At 46.2% G+C, this 16,076-nt stretch overlaps 1 protein-coding gene across 1 annotated transcript in view; it reads right to left on the bottom strand.

Annotated features, from left to right (window-relative positions):
* ERGIC1 (endoplasmic reticulum-golgi intermediate compartment 1) overlaps positions 1 to 16,076 on the bottom strand; it is a 55,935-nt gene that overhangs the window by 22,524 nt on the left and 17,335 nt on the right. The window contains exons 2-3 of the mRNA XM_082063694.1: positions 14,441 to 14,502; positions 7,540 to 7,612 (exon numbers count right to left, since the gene is read on the bottom strand). Coding sequence (XP_081919820.1) covers positions 7,540 to 7,612; positions 14,441 to 14,502 — 135 coding nt within the window. The remainder of the gene's footprint in view (positions 1 to 7,539; positions 7,613 to 14,440; positions 14,503 to 16,076) is intronic.

Below are 16,076 nucleotides of genomic sequence, written 5' to 3'. Positions count from 1 at the left end.
AGACCAGACCACTGTGGCAAAGAGAAGTCGGCCAGTTTGTCCACGTCACACAGCCCATTAGTTGCGGATTAACAAAACTGGTTTCCCGTCCTGTGATCCGGTCACCGGACCAACGGTTCCCAACCTGGCCCTTGGGCAAGCGCACCCTCTGCGCTGACCTGCTCCGTTCCTGAGGTTCCTCTCACGATGGAGAACCAGAAGCACAATGATAACACACCACAGGCTACGTTTGCCATGGCAAACTTCAGAAGAAACGTCATCGTTTTTAACAAACTGGAAATTTCACTCCCAAACTACACTCTGGAAACCTCACAGGTAAAGCGAACTCCCAGGGTTAATGCTGCTCCTCCCAGAACCTCCTCCAGCACCACCACCACCTACATCTGATGGAGCTGGCAGAGAACTGGCACTCACGCCTCCCTTGCTATCCCCCTCCTCAGGGTCCAGAAGCCAAATTGCACACACCTTTCCTTTCATTTCATCGGACAACCCTGGGATGTTGGGAACAAGTGCTATTTAACCACCTCTAGCAACTCTCCCTGAAGGCATTAGCGTCTCCAACAGAAGAAATGAAGTCAGCTCTAACTTACAGCTGTCCCTCCTGGAACATAGAGTGTCCCAGCAGTAACGGGGCTTAACAGCGAATCTGGGATGGTCGCAAGGGAAATAAAACCCAAGGTCAGGCAGAAGGACACTGTAACTGCAGCTGCTTTGATGGCTGTTCAGAGAGGCAGCGTATAGGGTTGTACTGTGACTCCAAACGTGGCACGTACCTCCTCTGAAGACCCTAAGCACATAGGAGTGGGTATTTTACTCGCTGCTGTTAAAGACTATTTGAATAAAAGTGGTAGAATAAAGCAGGGGTGAGGTGCAGAGCTGTGGAAGTACAATGAGGGTAACAGGACAGGTGAGCCGTGCACCCTCTCCCTCCATGGGGACTCTGGCTACGGATTCAAGGAATGGAAGGAAAGTTTCTCCCCACAGCAGGAGCCGTGATCCATATAGAAAGAATCTGCTTCACTTCTAGAAAGAGCCACTTCGAAATACTTCACATTCCTGAGCGGTGCTGCTGGGTTCCTCAGTTCCTTACCCCCCTTTGCTTACAAATTGCAGCATTACACAGAAAAAGTTGGAGGGACTCTTTGGCTAAGAATGCAGATCACGCAAAAGGCACGCGAGAGAGAACCAAAGCGGGAAACAGCGGCAAGAGGGCTCAGCATTTCTTTAAGATTTTAACCAAAGAAAGCCAGACCTGTTCTGCATGCTTTAGGACTCAGATTTACGACACAACAGTTTTGTTTCCCCAGAAACAAAACTTCCCCAGTAACTTATTTCCACCCAGCAGCCCTGGCCACTAACATTAGACACTTCAGCACTTCAACAGCTGAAGAGCCTGCGGCCCTTGGGATACAAGAGGAGACATTGCATTGACTTTTCAGAGCCACGCACGCTGCCTGTGTGCTCTCTGAACACATCTTCTCTGTCCTCCTTGTCCCAGCGTCTACAAGTTCTAGCCTTTGTTCTCCTTTCACAGCAAAGAACCAGGCACTCTCCTCCCCAGTCATCAGCCATACAGAAAATACCGCTCCTTACTCCAGCAAGTTGCATTTTACCTTGTCCTCCAACTTGCAGGAGGCAGTCTCTGGTCCTCAGGACCCTAGGCCTAAGAGGGAAAATAATGATTCTTTCCTGAGGGAGCCCAAAGCTTCTCAAAAGACTTTCTCGGGCGAGCTCTCTTGGCTCCGCTTGCCATTTCAGCTCTAATCAACCACCTTCCAAAAACACAATGATCTGAAGCTGAGATTCCTGCACTACCTTCTCAGTTGTGCCAGACCAGAGAAGACCCAACACAGGACAATCAACCCATCTTCTTTTCAATTTCTGTGAAGAAACAACAAGCAGGTCAGCAAATTCTCTACTGTGTAATAAACTGTGCCTATGTCTGTGCTCTACCATTTGTGATCTTCCTTCTACGCCTTCGATCTCAATCAGTTCTTCATTGGGAAGGTCTCTGTGCCAGGTTGGGTCTTGGCTCCGCCGGGCAGCACAGAAAACACTGTCGTACAAAGGAAGGAGACACGGTTCTCCAGGAGGCAGGAAGGAGGGTTTGAAAGACGTCAAGGTAGATTTGAGTCAGAAATTGCAAATGACATGACCTTCCGCTTCCTGCTAACCCACACACGTACATTAGGACAAACGGCATAACAACACTTCACAAATATATAACACCTTTTATTAGGTAATCTCCAAGTTACTACGCAAACATTAATTAAGCTTCTTAGTACCCCTGAGAAGTAGGCAGCTAAGTCTTGCATCCTTCTCCCGAAAAGCATCCGTCCAAGGTCAGTCCATGGCAAGAGCAAGCTCACAATTCCCATTCCCTCTGAGTGCTTGGCTGTGCTCCCTGTGCTGGTTTCACTTGCTCCAGCATTTCATCTGCCCCGACTGGATGAGCTGGTGGGGTTGGAGTTGCATCTCCAGCTCAGTCTCTGGATCAGAACACACGAGTTGCAGCAGCCGGTGCAGATGCTTCTGCTCCGAGGTTACAGTTTGCAGCAGAAGGATCTCCTGTTCCAGCAGGACCACGCTCCGCTGCTCACAGCAGCTGTGGCTTGATCCTGCAGGTCATTACCAGAGATTTTCATGGGCCAAGAGCCACAAGACACGTTCCACATACCCTGGAGAGCCAAGAGGCGAAAAAGCTCCGAAGGCGGGTACAGTAACAATTCTGCTTCACTGAAGGATCAGTCTTGGCCCCAGAAGCTCCCACCGTTTTGCTTCCTCCCACTTTGGGGGTCCCCGCCAGCCTGGATGAACAGTCACATTGTGCTGCACATAATGCGACCCCAGCACCGGAGCTGGGTCATAGACCGCCCAAGGTATTTGTCACAAAGATTAAAGCAGGTGTCCCCAGTGAGCAATCTGGTCACCTTAAACGAACAAGTGATTTGGATGTTGCTGATGATTTATGGTTTTACACAAAGGCAGTATTTTTATTACAGATATTCTGCTTAAGTAATTAATTGTCCTGCAGGGGGGTACAGCCTTCCAAGCGGCAAACTTGTCACTTCAGCCTGTTTAGTGCCAGTTACTTCATTAAATAAAAAACACTGCCAGGAATGGTCTGTTGCTTTCTACAGATGAATTCTTGTTGAGCAGCTACATTCACACCCCAAGTATCACATTCATACCCTCCTACCCCTTCTCCTGGCCACCAGTGCAATGCAGACGAGATTAGTTAATTACATCTTTCCTCCTTGATGATGGAATACTTGGAAAAACTCTTATTGATCCGATGGAACATAATTCATGACCTAATTAGGGCGATAAAACTGCAGAATTATCATCTTGACAGCTATTAACTTCTAGCATTGATCTGAGTCAATTAGAAAAGAGAGAGGCGATTTCTACATTCTTCATTTGCAATGTAGCAGCAGGATGAACGAGGAAGGCTGCTCAAGGTACGCCAAGCAATTTCTAGCTCTCAACCGACTACTGATCCTGCCCAGGAAATGCCAGACACATTGAACACTTTAGCTTCCTTTCTTCAGCCATTTGAGTCATCTGGTCAGTGGGACAACTGGGTTTGACACAGTCTGTTTTGCAGAGGTTCAAATGTGGAGCACAGAACTCCTTCATCTGTCTTTTACAGAATTGAGGAGGTTAATCTAAGCTCGTGTTTTGTACTGAGCCTTCAGTCACTCTCAGTCTGGACAAAAAAAATATATATTAAAAAATACACAAGATTCTTGATTTCCAGAGTTAAACTCACCCTGTCCTTAATTGCAATGATGGGTTGTGGCTGAGCAAAGAAAGAAAAACCTCTTCCCTCAGCAGCCTTCAATATGCTGTCCCTGAAAAGGATGTAGCCCCAGCTCAGACCCAAGGTTTGATTTCCTTTGTGGCTGCTCAGAGGTGTCTCTGTTGGGCTCACACAACAAATCTAGATGAGAAACCAGGAGTTTTCCACCCCGATCAGCAGTAAAATAGGATGTACATTTACAGTGTGTGCTGGTTCCGCATGAACTTCCCGCACATTTGCTGTAACACGCCGTGTCTTAGGTCTGTTTCCTAAGTGAAGCAAGCTCCCGTGCTGAGACGTAATCTCAGCGCTCATTAGAAATGCCCACACGAGTTACGACACCACTGCTGTGATGTGTGCTGTCTTCCCCACACAGGTAATGTTTGGTTCTAGTGTTGTGACTGTTATCCTCAAGATGAGGGTGTCGTTTCTTGGCCTGCTGCCACCCAGACAAGTCTTTAGCATGTGAGACTATAAACGTGAAGGCAATGGGTTGGTCAAGGAAAAAACAGCTTTGAAGTTGGGCAAGAGCGACCAAACTGAGATTTCTAGTAATACGAGGAATTGTTGCTACAGCCATATGAATGTAGAAGAAAGTCCGACAGTGGGTAGATGCCAGTGAGTGTTGGGGGTTAGCGTGGTGTGGAGCAGACCTTATTTTATCATTGAGTTCAACAAACCACACCAGCCTCCAACTTTAGATGCAGATACCAAAGAAACCTCCTGTCGGTGAGGGTTAGACAGTTAATCCTGTGGGTACCGCTGCTGCTGACTTGCCCTGGAGCAGCCTGTCCATGCACACACACCACGCACAATTACTCGGCATGAAAGGCTATGAGGTCAGCGTGAGTCCGCACCAGCGAACGGGTACGTCTCTGATGTGAGGCACCAGGCCAAGCGCTCTCCATTTCACCTTGCCAGCAAAAATGTGCAGCTATTCCCACGTAATCCAGCTTTTGTCGAGTGCATAACTGCTTTAAGGGGAACATTACGCAAGAGGAGGGAGGCTGACGCAGTCTCACGGTACGGCTGGCACTGGCAAAGCAGGAAAGCTCACCGCACCAAGTGCACGCTCCAGTTAATCATTCAGATGCGGCTGACACCAGGAAACTTCAAACTGGGACAGGGATCTGTTGTAGGAGACTCTTAAGACTAAAGAAACTTGAAGCTTGCAATAGAAGCTGATGAGAATTGAACAGTTTGGCAGCTTCCATATCTTCCAAAGTATTTGGTTAATAGGCAAACTAGGCTGAAAATATCTTTGTGAGTTAATATCTCCCCTCTTTTTGCTACCAACCAGTTTAAGTGGTGTCACAGAGTTCTCACACTGTTCCAGACCCCATAGAGCTCCACACTCCTGTGCCCTTATTCTGAACGATGAGACTCTACAGCCTCGCAATGCGCTGCCAGTGATACACACTTGAAAGGGAAGCACAAGAGCTTAGAAACACCTTTGAACACCTTTTTATGGTACTGGTTTTCCCAGAAGAGAAAGCAATGAGTAAGAAATGGAAAAAGCAGTTTACTGCTGCTTTAGAAGCTGTTGAACCGGGAAGCACTTTGTGACGTGACTCCAAAGTATTTCCGCTGTTACTGGGGAGCCTGTTCACAAGTGCTGTGGGTGATCTGTTCCCAGCAACAGAGATTTTGATGACCTACAACTCATCAGGAGGTTTTCACATTCTGTGAGCTACTGTGTTGGACGGTCCATGACGAATCAGTTTCCTGCATTCATTTGTCTCGGTGTCTTCCATGACATCCTCTCTAAAATTTTACTGCTTTATTGCTTACAAACACCTCCTGCCCACGCGGTTCCTGCTGGGAAAGGCACTTTACCACCTCTTGGAGGTTTTAATGAGAATCCGGCCAGCTGGGCACGCGGGAACTCACAGCACTTCGATCTGCAGAAAATGCACCATCTTGTTAAGAAAAAAGCATGAAGAGCCCTCTGAGAACCATCTGGTTTTGCTGTTCAAAAAGAAATCTCTAATCAGGAAACTACCACTATATAAAGGCATGTGCACTCAAATAACTGGATCAAAATTAGGTAAATGTAACTAATTCCTCTGGTAAAGCATTAACTGAAAGTAAAAAGAAAACCAGATGCGAGAATGAGATCAAAGAGGAGAGCAAGAACTATTTTACTCGAAACAATTTGTCTAGCTTTACATTTTAAAACATGAAAACCAAGAAAATTCAGCTCCTGAGAGAAGGTGGTTGATGAGATGACCGTGGAACTTTACAAGCAAATGCACAGAACTGAATTCAAAGAAACAGCAAGTAAGAAACCTAAGATACCATCTCTGAACTAAGTGTGCAATGGGCATAAAAAATGAGCCAGAGCTAGATTACACTTCTGTCTTAAGGTGAAACATTACTCAAGGTTAAAATTATTCTTGAAATTATATTCTTGACCCAAGTCAGAGCTGCGCAAAAACAATGGAAATGCCGCATGGTGATCAGAAGCCACGTCAAGCATGGTTCAACTAAATACAGCACATGAGCCCCACTCGTCTCAGAGCGTTTTTGCTCAGCGGTGACATCTGTTGTTATCTGGACCATCCCGTGAGTCTGACAGATGTTCCACCCTTCCTGACTATCCAGGAACTGCGCATCCAGCCCGGTGAGCTCACCGCCACATCACAGCACCATGGAGAACGTTTCCTAGAATCCAAAACAAAGGCACCTGTGCTAAGAGTTACTAAGAAAAGTTTACTCCATGCAAGAGGAGCACGAGAAAAAACGCTCATTAACTAAAATACTTGTTCTCGGAGCAATTTTTCAAGTGGAAATTAGTTGCACTTTGCCCAAAGCCAGGTCCCAAAGAGGGTGCCTGGGACAACTTGCCTTCAGGCACAAAACCTGTCAGCTAAGTTTCCAAATAAGACTCAACAGCCAAAAAGAAAGAAGATAAACCTCCCATGTGAGTAAAGCTATCTGCACAGATCAGAGATTCAGCTCTGACATGAACAAAAAAAGGTATTTTAACATTAAACTAATAATCTTTCCTATTTTACGCAATTCATTTTTCCAAAAAGCATCTGCAAAACCACGCAGTGAAGACCGGAAGAATGCAATACCCATTTTATTCACAGGGATGAGAGGGGAAAAGAAAAGGTCTCGTCAGAGATCCCACCGTATCTGCAACGGGACCCCACAGTCTCACAGCACACGGATTCAGCAGCACGTTTAAACATTCCATATCACTAATGAAAAATACTTGAGTTTTGGAGAATCACTTTGAATCAAGCAAGTACAGAGGGATGTGCCTATTCAGGAGGAGAGGGAAAGCAATCTCAGATGAGGACAAGAAACCAAGGAGGAAGAGGGAACCTGCAACTGACTGATATTGATCTTCTCAGTATTCACAGCACCTTACACCTGCTCACCAGAGAACTGAAAAGGGTCAGAAGCTTTTGATGTGATCCGTGGCCACATGAAAAACACCCACTGTGCTCAACAGAAAAATCCAGGGTGCAGCTAATCCAGGAGCAGGAAGGTCTGCAACAGTTTTCTCTAACAAAGTATTTTAGAACCAAGTTTGCCCGGTATACTTCAGTGAATTAAAAAGCGGAATGACTGAGAATTCAGACTCAATCAAACAGAATCCAAAACCATTAGACAACTAACTGGCCTAGTGAAATCACAAACACATTTTCCCATGATATCAGAGTAAAGCTGTAAAGAATCACATACGCACATACATCCAAACAAAGGAAAACATGACTTTTACTTACATTTCAGTGGCTATGAATCCGGTGAGCTCAGACAGGAAGAGAAACAGGATGAAGAGACAGCAGCAGACAGAGACTGAAAAACAGGCAAGGAGAGGAAAAGGTTAGTTTCATATCTCTAACAAAGACATAAACTGTTTTCACACAGACATATTATTCGCCCCACAGATTTGCCACCCAGCCACATTGCGAACTAACACTCCTTAGGAGACAGAGACCCAGACGAGGCCATCAGAGCAATGACTTCAATGGCGTGACAATACCCAACATCCTGTGGGGTATCTTAATTCTTGGGCCACCCTTCCCATCACCATTTCCATTGCCCACGGCTTCTGCGTTCTCCACCTCCAGCACACAATGCTGCTCCCCCAGCTCTCCCTCCTTCGTGACAAAGCTGCTTGACAACATGATTTCTTTGGAGCCCTTTCTCCGGATGTAATTGTGTTACTACTAAAAACCTCCAGCAAGGAAGAAGAATCAACACCTCCTTGCATACAGTCAGCTATGCAGTGTTGTGTGGATTAGGAGACATTCTGGTTCTTTCTCAAGCTCTAAGGCTCTGTGTCAGTCATCTCGCAGCCTGCACCACTCACTAGATAGAGCTGGTACAGCAGGGACATGGCGACAAGGGACTCATCCAGTCAATGCCTGATACTGCTCTAATTTCTCCATTTGCTGACATGACGCTTCAGAGGGGGAAAATTCCCAGTGAAGGAAACGCAAGGTACCTGGACAAAAACTCCCACGTCTTTCCTAAGAATGCCAACCTAAAGTTAAAAGGAAGGAACCCAAAGTAACTGGCGTATTACAGTTTATTCTTCATCAGGAAACTATTCAAAACATCGTAGAGTGATATTCACATAGCAGTAACCGAGTCATTGACCCACGCCAGAGGGGTGGAAGGAAGGACAGCTGGACATCCCATTGAGCAGGGATGACTGGAGCAGACAAGGATGTGCCCACTCAAGGAGACAGGTCCGCATGTGTATTTGTATGAAATAAAATAGCCACGTTCGCCGTGAATCACTACACAAAGGAGCACACCAGGAAACGGCGCGCTACGCCAGGAGCACGATCGGCTCACCCCCAAATCCCAGCGGAGTTACACTGACCGAGCGCTCTTTGGAAATCAGCACTTTGCCACAGCCGCTAATTAGGACTGAGAAACACGCAGGAAAAACCCTGTTCCTCAGCTTTATTCCCCATGACCTATACGGCCTGAATTCCCACTCCTTGCTACAACTGGCTGGGGAGCAATTTTATCCCACAATTGCGCCTGTCCCACTCCCTTGGTAGAGAATGAGAGAGACGAGGGAAGGAAAGAGGGGGTAGCTGGGCAAACACCGAGACAGCCCCCCGGTGACCTGCCGCCTTGTGCCTCACCCTCCAGATTAGTCAGTTTATAGCTCTGAGGAAAGAGAAACGCGTTGCTTCCCCTTCCTCAGAGTCATTTCAAGGGTGGATTCATTTACTGATCCTCGGAAAAGTGCAAGGGATTAAAAGAGATGCCAAAAACTCCATTAGCTAGGATGAAGAAAGAGAGAAGAGGGGAAAAACGAAGCCAAAGACCACAGGGAAAATGGGAAGCAAGAGGGGATATTTGTTTCTAAAGAGAAAGCTCAGACGGTCACAGTTGCTTTCAGGCCTGGGCTGAGCCATCGCTTCTAAAACATAATGTTAAATTTCTGCAGAATCCAAGAGATCAAAACTTGTCTTGATAACTGTTATATTTAGAGCTATTGCATCAAATAACACAGGGAAAAGCCCAGAAAAAAATATTTATAAAAAATTATGTATTTCCACTGTCTTCTCTACTGCCCAGGGAGGAGAAAGGTCTTACCTAAAGCACACCAACAAATTCTGAACATACACACCTATGGAAGAACATACACACCTACAGAAGAGCTCAAAAAAGCAGCCTAGGCACAAGACTAGTTGATCCGGTGTTTCTTATCGTTAATCACGGAACAGCAGGCACACAAGATCTCCAGCCTTCGGCAGCACGCAGGGGGGAGTGTTTGACACAGAGACAACCCTTTCTCCTTTAATCGCTCCCCATATTCCCCTCTGCTCGTTATCATCTTTCCACAGCATCAGCTGGACCGCTCTGCTCTCCAGCACTGCTATGCGAGCCTGGTACTACTAACTCTACATTCTCCCACAGGGCTTTCGCTCTCCCAGTTTTTTTACACTTTTTCCTCTGCCATCGAATTACCTTCTGCTTTTCCAGTACACAAAGTATTTGCTCCCTCAAGTCCGTCTTCCAATCCAGTTCTTGCAGTGAAGGCTTGTGACAGCACTTACCCAATACAGTACAGTAAAATTCCACTAACCTGTATCTTAACAAATCCTATAAGAAAGCCCTGAAATGCCTGCCAAGGACTGACTTTCAAACCTCCTCAACACTTTTGCCAGTCTTCAAACTACATACTCAGTTTTTAACCTGTCAAGGAGATTACTGAGGGTGGACATGAGAGAGGTTTATAAAATAACGAGCAGCCTGAAGGAGATGAATGGGGAACGAGCACTCACTGTCTCTCCAGTATGGGCATGGGCGGGAAGAGGAGGTTGAAAACAACAGGTTTTCCTCTACATAGCACCTAACTAAATTCTGAAGATTTCTGACTATGGATGTTGGGGATACTTGGGGAAAAAAAAAAGCCTATAAGATTTCAAAAAGAAATCAGATGTGCCCTGAAGAAGAAACCCATTGAGGGCTACTAAACACAAAGCAAGCACTGCTGGCTCAAGAAGTTCAGAGCTGCCAACTGATGGAACCCAGTGACGTGTTCAACTCGTCCTCCCGCTCCTCTAAGGCACCTGCTGCTGCCCCCTCAGAGCAGGACGATGCCGATCACACAGACGCTTGCACTGATCTACCTGCACGGCCACTCCTGTGTTAAACTCATTTATCCACATGCATTTTCAGGGCTGGCAGCTCTTTGGCGTGAGACTTATGTGTTAAACTGTGTCTCGAGCCAGCATTTTTTCAGACGCAGAATGTGAGCTCCTCTCCTTAGCATGGACCTGCAGGCATATACCATGTTCCCAGCATAAGAATTTATGTACACGGTGTTTCAGCTACTTATTTCATAGCGAAGGCCTTTAGTTGCTTCCATGCAAATGTGCAGTTCCTGCCACCCACATCTGACAACTGTATTATATTTGGGAAAGTAGATTAAAGGCTAGGATCAGACAGAATAAAACAATTGATGCATAGAACTCAGCTTAAGTGCGAGAGCGCTGCGATGTTCCCACAGAGCTCGAAGGACCATCTAAGTCAGGCTTCTTAAAACTCGAATATAACGTGATCAATATATCAAAGGTTGCTGGAACACATTGCTGTTGGCTAATCGGTGATCTCAAAAGGATGGGAAATGCTCTCAAGTGTTTTTTTCTACACCAGCTTTGACAAGCTAACCTTTTGTACAAATCCCTTCTAATACATACCCCATCTATCTACATTCCTGACTCTTCCTCCCCACCCCACAAGAAATGAGAGAAATGCAAAGTGTTTAACACATCATACAGACTGAGAACATGGACCCATGTCTATATTAAGGCATAAAATTAATAGCATTTATTGTTCAATGGAGCAAACTGCTACAAAGCACAATGTTGCAGATGCCATGTGAATCATAACTCTGATATTTCCTGATGCGTTTTTAGAACTCCAGCCCCCAAGCAGCATAGAGTATATCTGGATAACATTACCATGTGTGCATACAACATGTGCATGCAAACTATGCATCCAGACTGCTAAATAGCAGGATTACTACAGCAGCTGTCCCAGTCACAGGTCCCGGTCCCTCTCTGGAGCAGCCAGACTGCTCCTCTCCGGCCAGATGCCAACTGTGCGCCAGCCAGGGCACCCCAAACATGGCCAAGTTGTCCCCATGTCCGTCCGGGCTGTCACAGCAGCCGTGGTGGGTGAGGGACAACAACGGCACGACTGGCTGAGTGACACAGGGATCACAACGCTGCCCAAAAGAAGAGATTTTGATTGAGAAAAAAGGAACTGGTAACTTCACGCTTTTCGGAGAAGTCCCCAGCAGTGAGTGTGTTGTTCCAATACAAACCTCACTCCACTAAAGAACAGCAGACTGTGCTTTATTCCTTCATTCCTACTGGTTTTTGATAGCCAGAGGGGTTGCTTCACAGATTTCAAATATCTTGTATGCTGCATTCACTTCAACTTTTGAAATTACAGACACATACGTACCAGAAAGACTAAATAACTCACCAGTTGGCTTCTGAAGTTGTTTGTGTTCAAGATCATCTGCTCTTTTCCACCAAAATAGAATCATAGAACAGTCTGGGTTGGAAGGGACCTTTAAAGGTCATCCAGCCCGACCCGCCTGCAATGAGCAGGGACATCTTCAGCCACACCAAATACCCCAACCCTTGCTGTCCCGGAGCTGCCTCTTTCCTAGAAGAGTTGCCACTTCAGTCCTGGTGGGCAGAAGCACAGTTGGTACCTTCCATCTGTTTTCTTCTGTAATCTGATCTATTCCCTCTTCTCTAATGAATCTCAAACTTTTCAGAAAAAAAAGGCCTTTTTAGAATCCAAAACCAACTGTAGGAATCTTGCAGGAAACCCATTCCAGAAAGCCTTCAGCACCAGAAGTGATACTGAACTAAAGTTCCAGCAGAAATCATAAGGGAAGGGTCTAAATTAATAATCAGCTACTATGGGCTATTTTATATCTGCCCTGAAAAACTTGGAAGACTTAAAGAAAGCCAAAATACAGTAGCGGCCATAGTTGTTTCACATATTTACTAGACCCTAAAGACTTTTTTTAATGAGGCAGAACTTCCCCTACCCCCAAACCCCGAATGTTACTACAGGCTGACTTCCCTAAAGCATTTATCATGAAATCATGCAGCCTTCCCAGGCTTCAAACCAGCACGGCAATGGGCTGGTCTCCTTCACGGCCTCCTACAACACGCAGGGTTACTGGCTTTTAAATTACAAGTCCCAGGCTTGGTCAGGCAGAGAGTCCATTAGGAAAGCTGCACACAAGATCCTCACATGCAAAGCCACCACGGTTTGTTGGCTGACTGCGTGGTTCAAAAGCTTCTATCAGCCTGTCTGAAAACACTCTGACAAAAAGGAGGAGAACCAGTTAGAGAAGAAAAATCAAAGCCTGAGAAGGTGCAAATAACAATAGAGAGAAATAAGCCAGCTAATAATTTCAAGTAAGAGTCACAGCCTTCAAGCCTTCCCACAACAGACTTATCACTTGAGCTGTTTACTGCAGATCAGAAAGCCTAAAACTTTGATGTTTTTTTTGTTTCTAAAACATACACTTTTGCAGGTGATTCATAACAAGACAAATTCTCAAAGGGAGCCCAGTTATAGTGTGGGAACTCTTCGTTTCCAAAACAGAAGAAAAGGCAGGATCACTGACAAGTTCAAAGTGTTCCTTCAAAACACCGAGTCTCACACACGTCTAAACGAGCAGTTTTACTCGAGCCCTTTGTTCACAGTTCCAGCAAACCCTAAAAGGGAGTCAACGTACAAGTTATCCAGTGGTCAGGAGAACAGGGAGGACAAGGACTCTCTGAAAGTCAATATTTAGAGTAATGTGCTATCTGCACAAGAGCACAGAATAGTTGAGGCTGGCAGGGAGCTCCGCAGACCCTCCCGTCCGGCTCCCCTGCGCAGGGCAGGGGCAGCTAAACCAGGTTGCCCAGGGCCAGTTGTTCTGAGTGTCTCCAAGGATGGAGACTCCACACCACCCTGGGCAACCTGTTGTGGTCTCTGACCATCCCCACAGCGAGGAGTTTCTTTAGCTCATCAAGCGCTTTGCTTCATGACCATTGATTCACTGCTACTGACTCATTTCTATTTGACGCCTGCTGTCACCGAGGGATGTGACATCACTCACGTCAGCGATGACATACAAGGCTGCTGACCCGTCTACAAGAATGGATGAATCGAGCACAGCTCTGCGATCAAAGGAGGGCAGCGGTCAATGGAGCAGAAAAGCTGCATTAGGCGCCTCATCGCGGGCCTGGCGGGATCAGCCTGATCGATGTTCAGCGCACTCACTGCGTGTAATTGTGTGAAATCGCGTTACTCAGCCTACAGCCTCCCTCGGGAGGAGGAAGGAAGGAAAAGGGGCCCAAGGCAAGAGATTCATATCAGCCAGAGTCTGTGTATTGATACATGGGAGTGAGAGTGGATCGCTATCATCAGCGGTTTCTGACCAAGCGATTTTTATTCTTTAAAAGCATGACAACTAACAACAAAATAAGATCTCTGCTCATTAGTCCCACCTACAACATCAGATGAATCCCCTGAGTACGTTGTGGGAGAAATATGTGCTACCCAAACCATCTCCACCGCTGGCCGCCGTGTATTGGCACCCGCGCTGCTCCTGATTCACAACCTGCACTCCCTGTTCACGGGAGTTGGGCTCCTCGTGTCTGTTCAGCAAGCAAACGCCTGTGTACACTAATTGTGAACGCGACTGCTACCAGCTGGGGTTCACACTGACTGAGGGGGTGCCCAGAGAGAGGTAAACAAAAAAAATCTGCATTTAGCCCCCCTACGAGTGTGTGGAGCAGCCTCACAGCTTCTGTCCGCAGGGAGACACAAGCAAAAAGGTCTCTAGCTACGGCAGTAGTGAGTGGGTATTTCAGTGATGGCTTTTAGGAGCTCCCTTTCTTGACAGTGTATTTTTATTGCTTTTTGTTGTTGAGATTCTGAATCCATGCAAACTACTCCACTGTTCAGTACAACCTCACGATTGGGCAAAATGAGCCGTTTTAGCCACAAATCACACCCCTACCAGTGTTTAATATCCCTTTACAAAAACTCCCTGGAGACAGAGAAGCCAAAAGGTCTTTAATTTTGGACCAGGGGTATGCAACGTCGTCAAAAAGAAGAGCTACTTACTAATAGCCCCTGTGTAGGTTGGCTGTGTAAGGTCTTTTGGCACCTTCCTGTAGATGTCAAACCTGAAAGAGAAAAAGCAACAGCCATAAAACAGGTGGATCATTTCAATAGACTTCACGTCCCCACAGGGATGAACGACGCTGAAGTTTTTCCACTGAGCTTTCCAACAACATTCTTTCAGTTCACAGAAAGGTACGAGAAGGAAAACCAAACCAAAACAAAATATCCCTTTTCCTTTGGACAATTACGTAACTGCGCTCCGTCTTGGCTCCGATTTCCAAAGCGCTTCTCTCCTCCGCCTTCTCGTGGATCTGTGTGACCTGAACCGTGAGAGGCACCAAGGAAGAAGCCACGCCGGACAAGTTTATAGACCCCCATAAAAGGAAACGGATATAGACTCCTAAATAAAGAGGCCTGGCAAAAAAAACAACCCATGAGACACAACCTATATTGCCCCTTCTAGTTTGTACCCTGCAATAGCCACAAGTTGACAACACCCAAGTCAGAAATGAAGGTGTTGAGAAGAAACCTACTCCCCCAGCAAAATCGAGTTTAATAATAGACCGTTGTTTTGATTCAGTCATATCTTTTAATATCCATATGGCTCAGCTCTGCTATTTTAAACTCTCCATGGTTAAACTTTCACTGCCCTTATGATGCTAGAGGTATTATTTCCTACAACTCCGTGTTCCTGCGTGTCCAGCCGCAATGCAGCTCTGACATCAGTTTTTCCACCACTCAATAAAAATTAATTAGTGTATTAAAAACACACACACACCCTAAAGAAGGAAGTGACTGGTTCTCCCCCAAAACAGACTTTTTTTGGATATACAAGTGGGTGAGATTTGATGCTTTTTCCAGCCCCGAAGAGGCATGAGAGACACCAGCTTCCAAACTCCTGTTCTATACTGCACCACAACAAAACACCCTTTATTCAGTAGTTCCTACTACACCAAATATTATACTAAGAGTTTAAAAAACTAGATTGTCTTTCTTTTCTTCACTCCTCGTCTGTTGAGATCACTTACAGCTGGGATGCACTTGGGGTGAACAAAACAGCACTTGCCTTGCAGGAGATGAGAAGGACATTGTTGTGTTTCATTCGGGGGCTGAAGCTGGAGGAAGGACAGAGAGGGAAGGAGAATGGGTATAAAGACAGTTCACCTTACAAGTCCTGACCACGCTGTGTAACTGCTTAACCACTCCAACGACCCACCGCAATACACTCGACAGAGCATTCTGCACAGGATATGCATCGGAGCTAAACATTTTTATGACTCTATTCACTGTCATCTCCTAAACAGATCAGTAATATTCCTGAAGCAAAGAGCCCATTTATGGCTCTCCAGCTGCTCTGGGAACATCTGGAAAGCGCTGTTTACATTCTTTCCACATACACCAAAGCACCAGCAGTGGATGGTAACGCAGCCCAGAGGAGCTGGTGACATCAGGGTGTCCCAGGCAGAGGAAGCAGCTGATGGTTCCTGCTCCCAGCCCATTGAACGCTGAAAGCTGGCGGCGTCTCGCCAAAGTCACAATAATAGATCAACGAGGCTAAAAAAGCTGAGAGAGAAAGAAAAAAGAGAGAGAGCACATGAACAGGCACGAACTGCTGAGCGTGAGCGAACAATTGGAA

This window comes from Streptopelia decaocto (genome assembly GCF_964273445.1).
Source record: "Streptopelia decaocto genome assembly, chromosome: 12".
NCBI classification, from domain to species: Eukaryota; Metazoa; Chordata; class Aves; order Columbiformes; family Columbidae; genus Streptopelia; species Streptopelia decaocto.
This window is presented reverse-complemented; position numbering and strand designations above follow the sequence as displayed.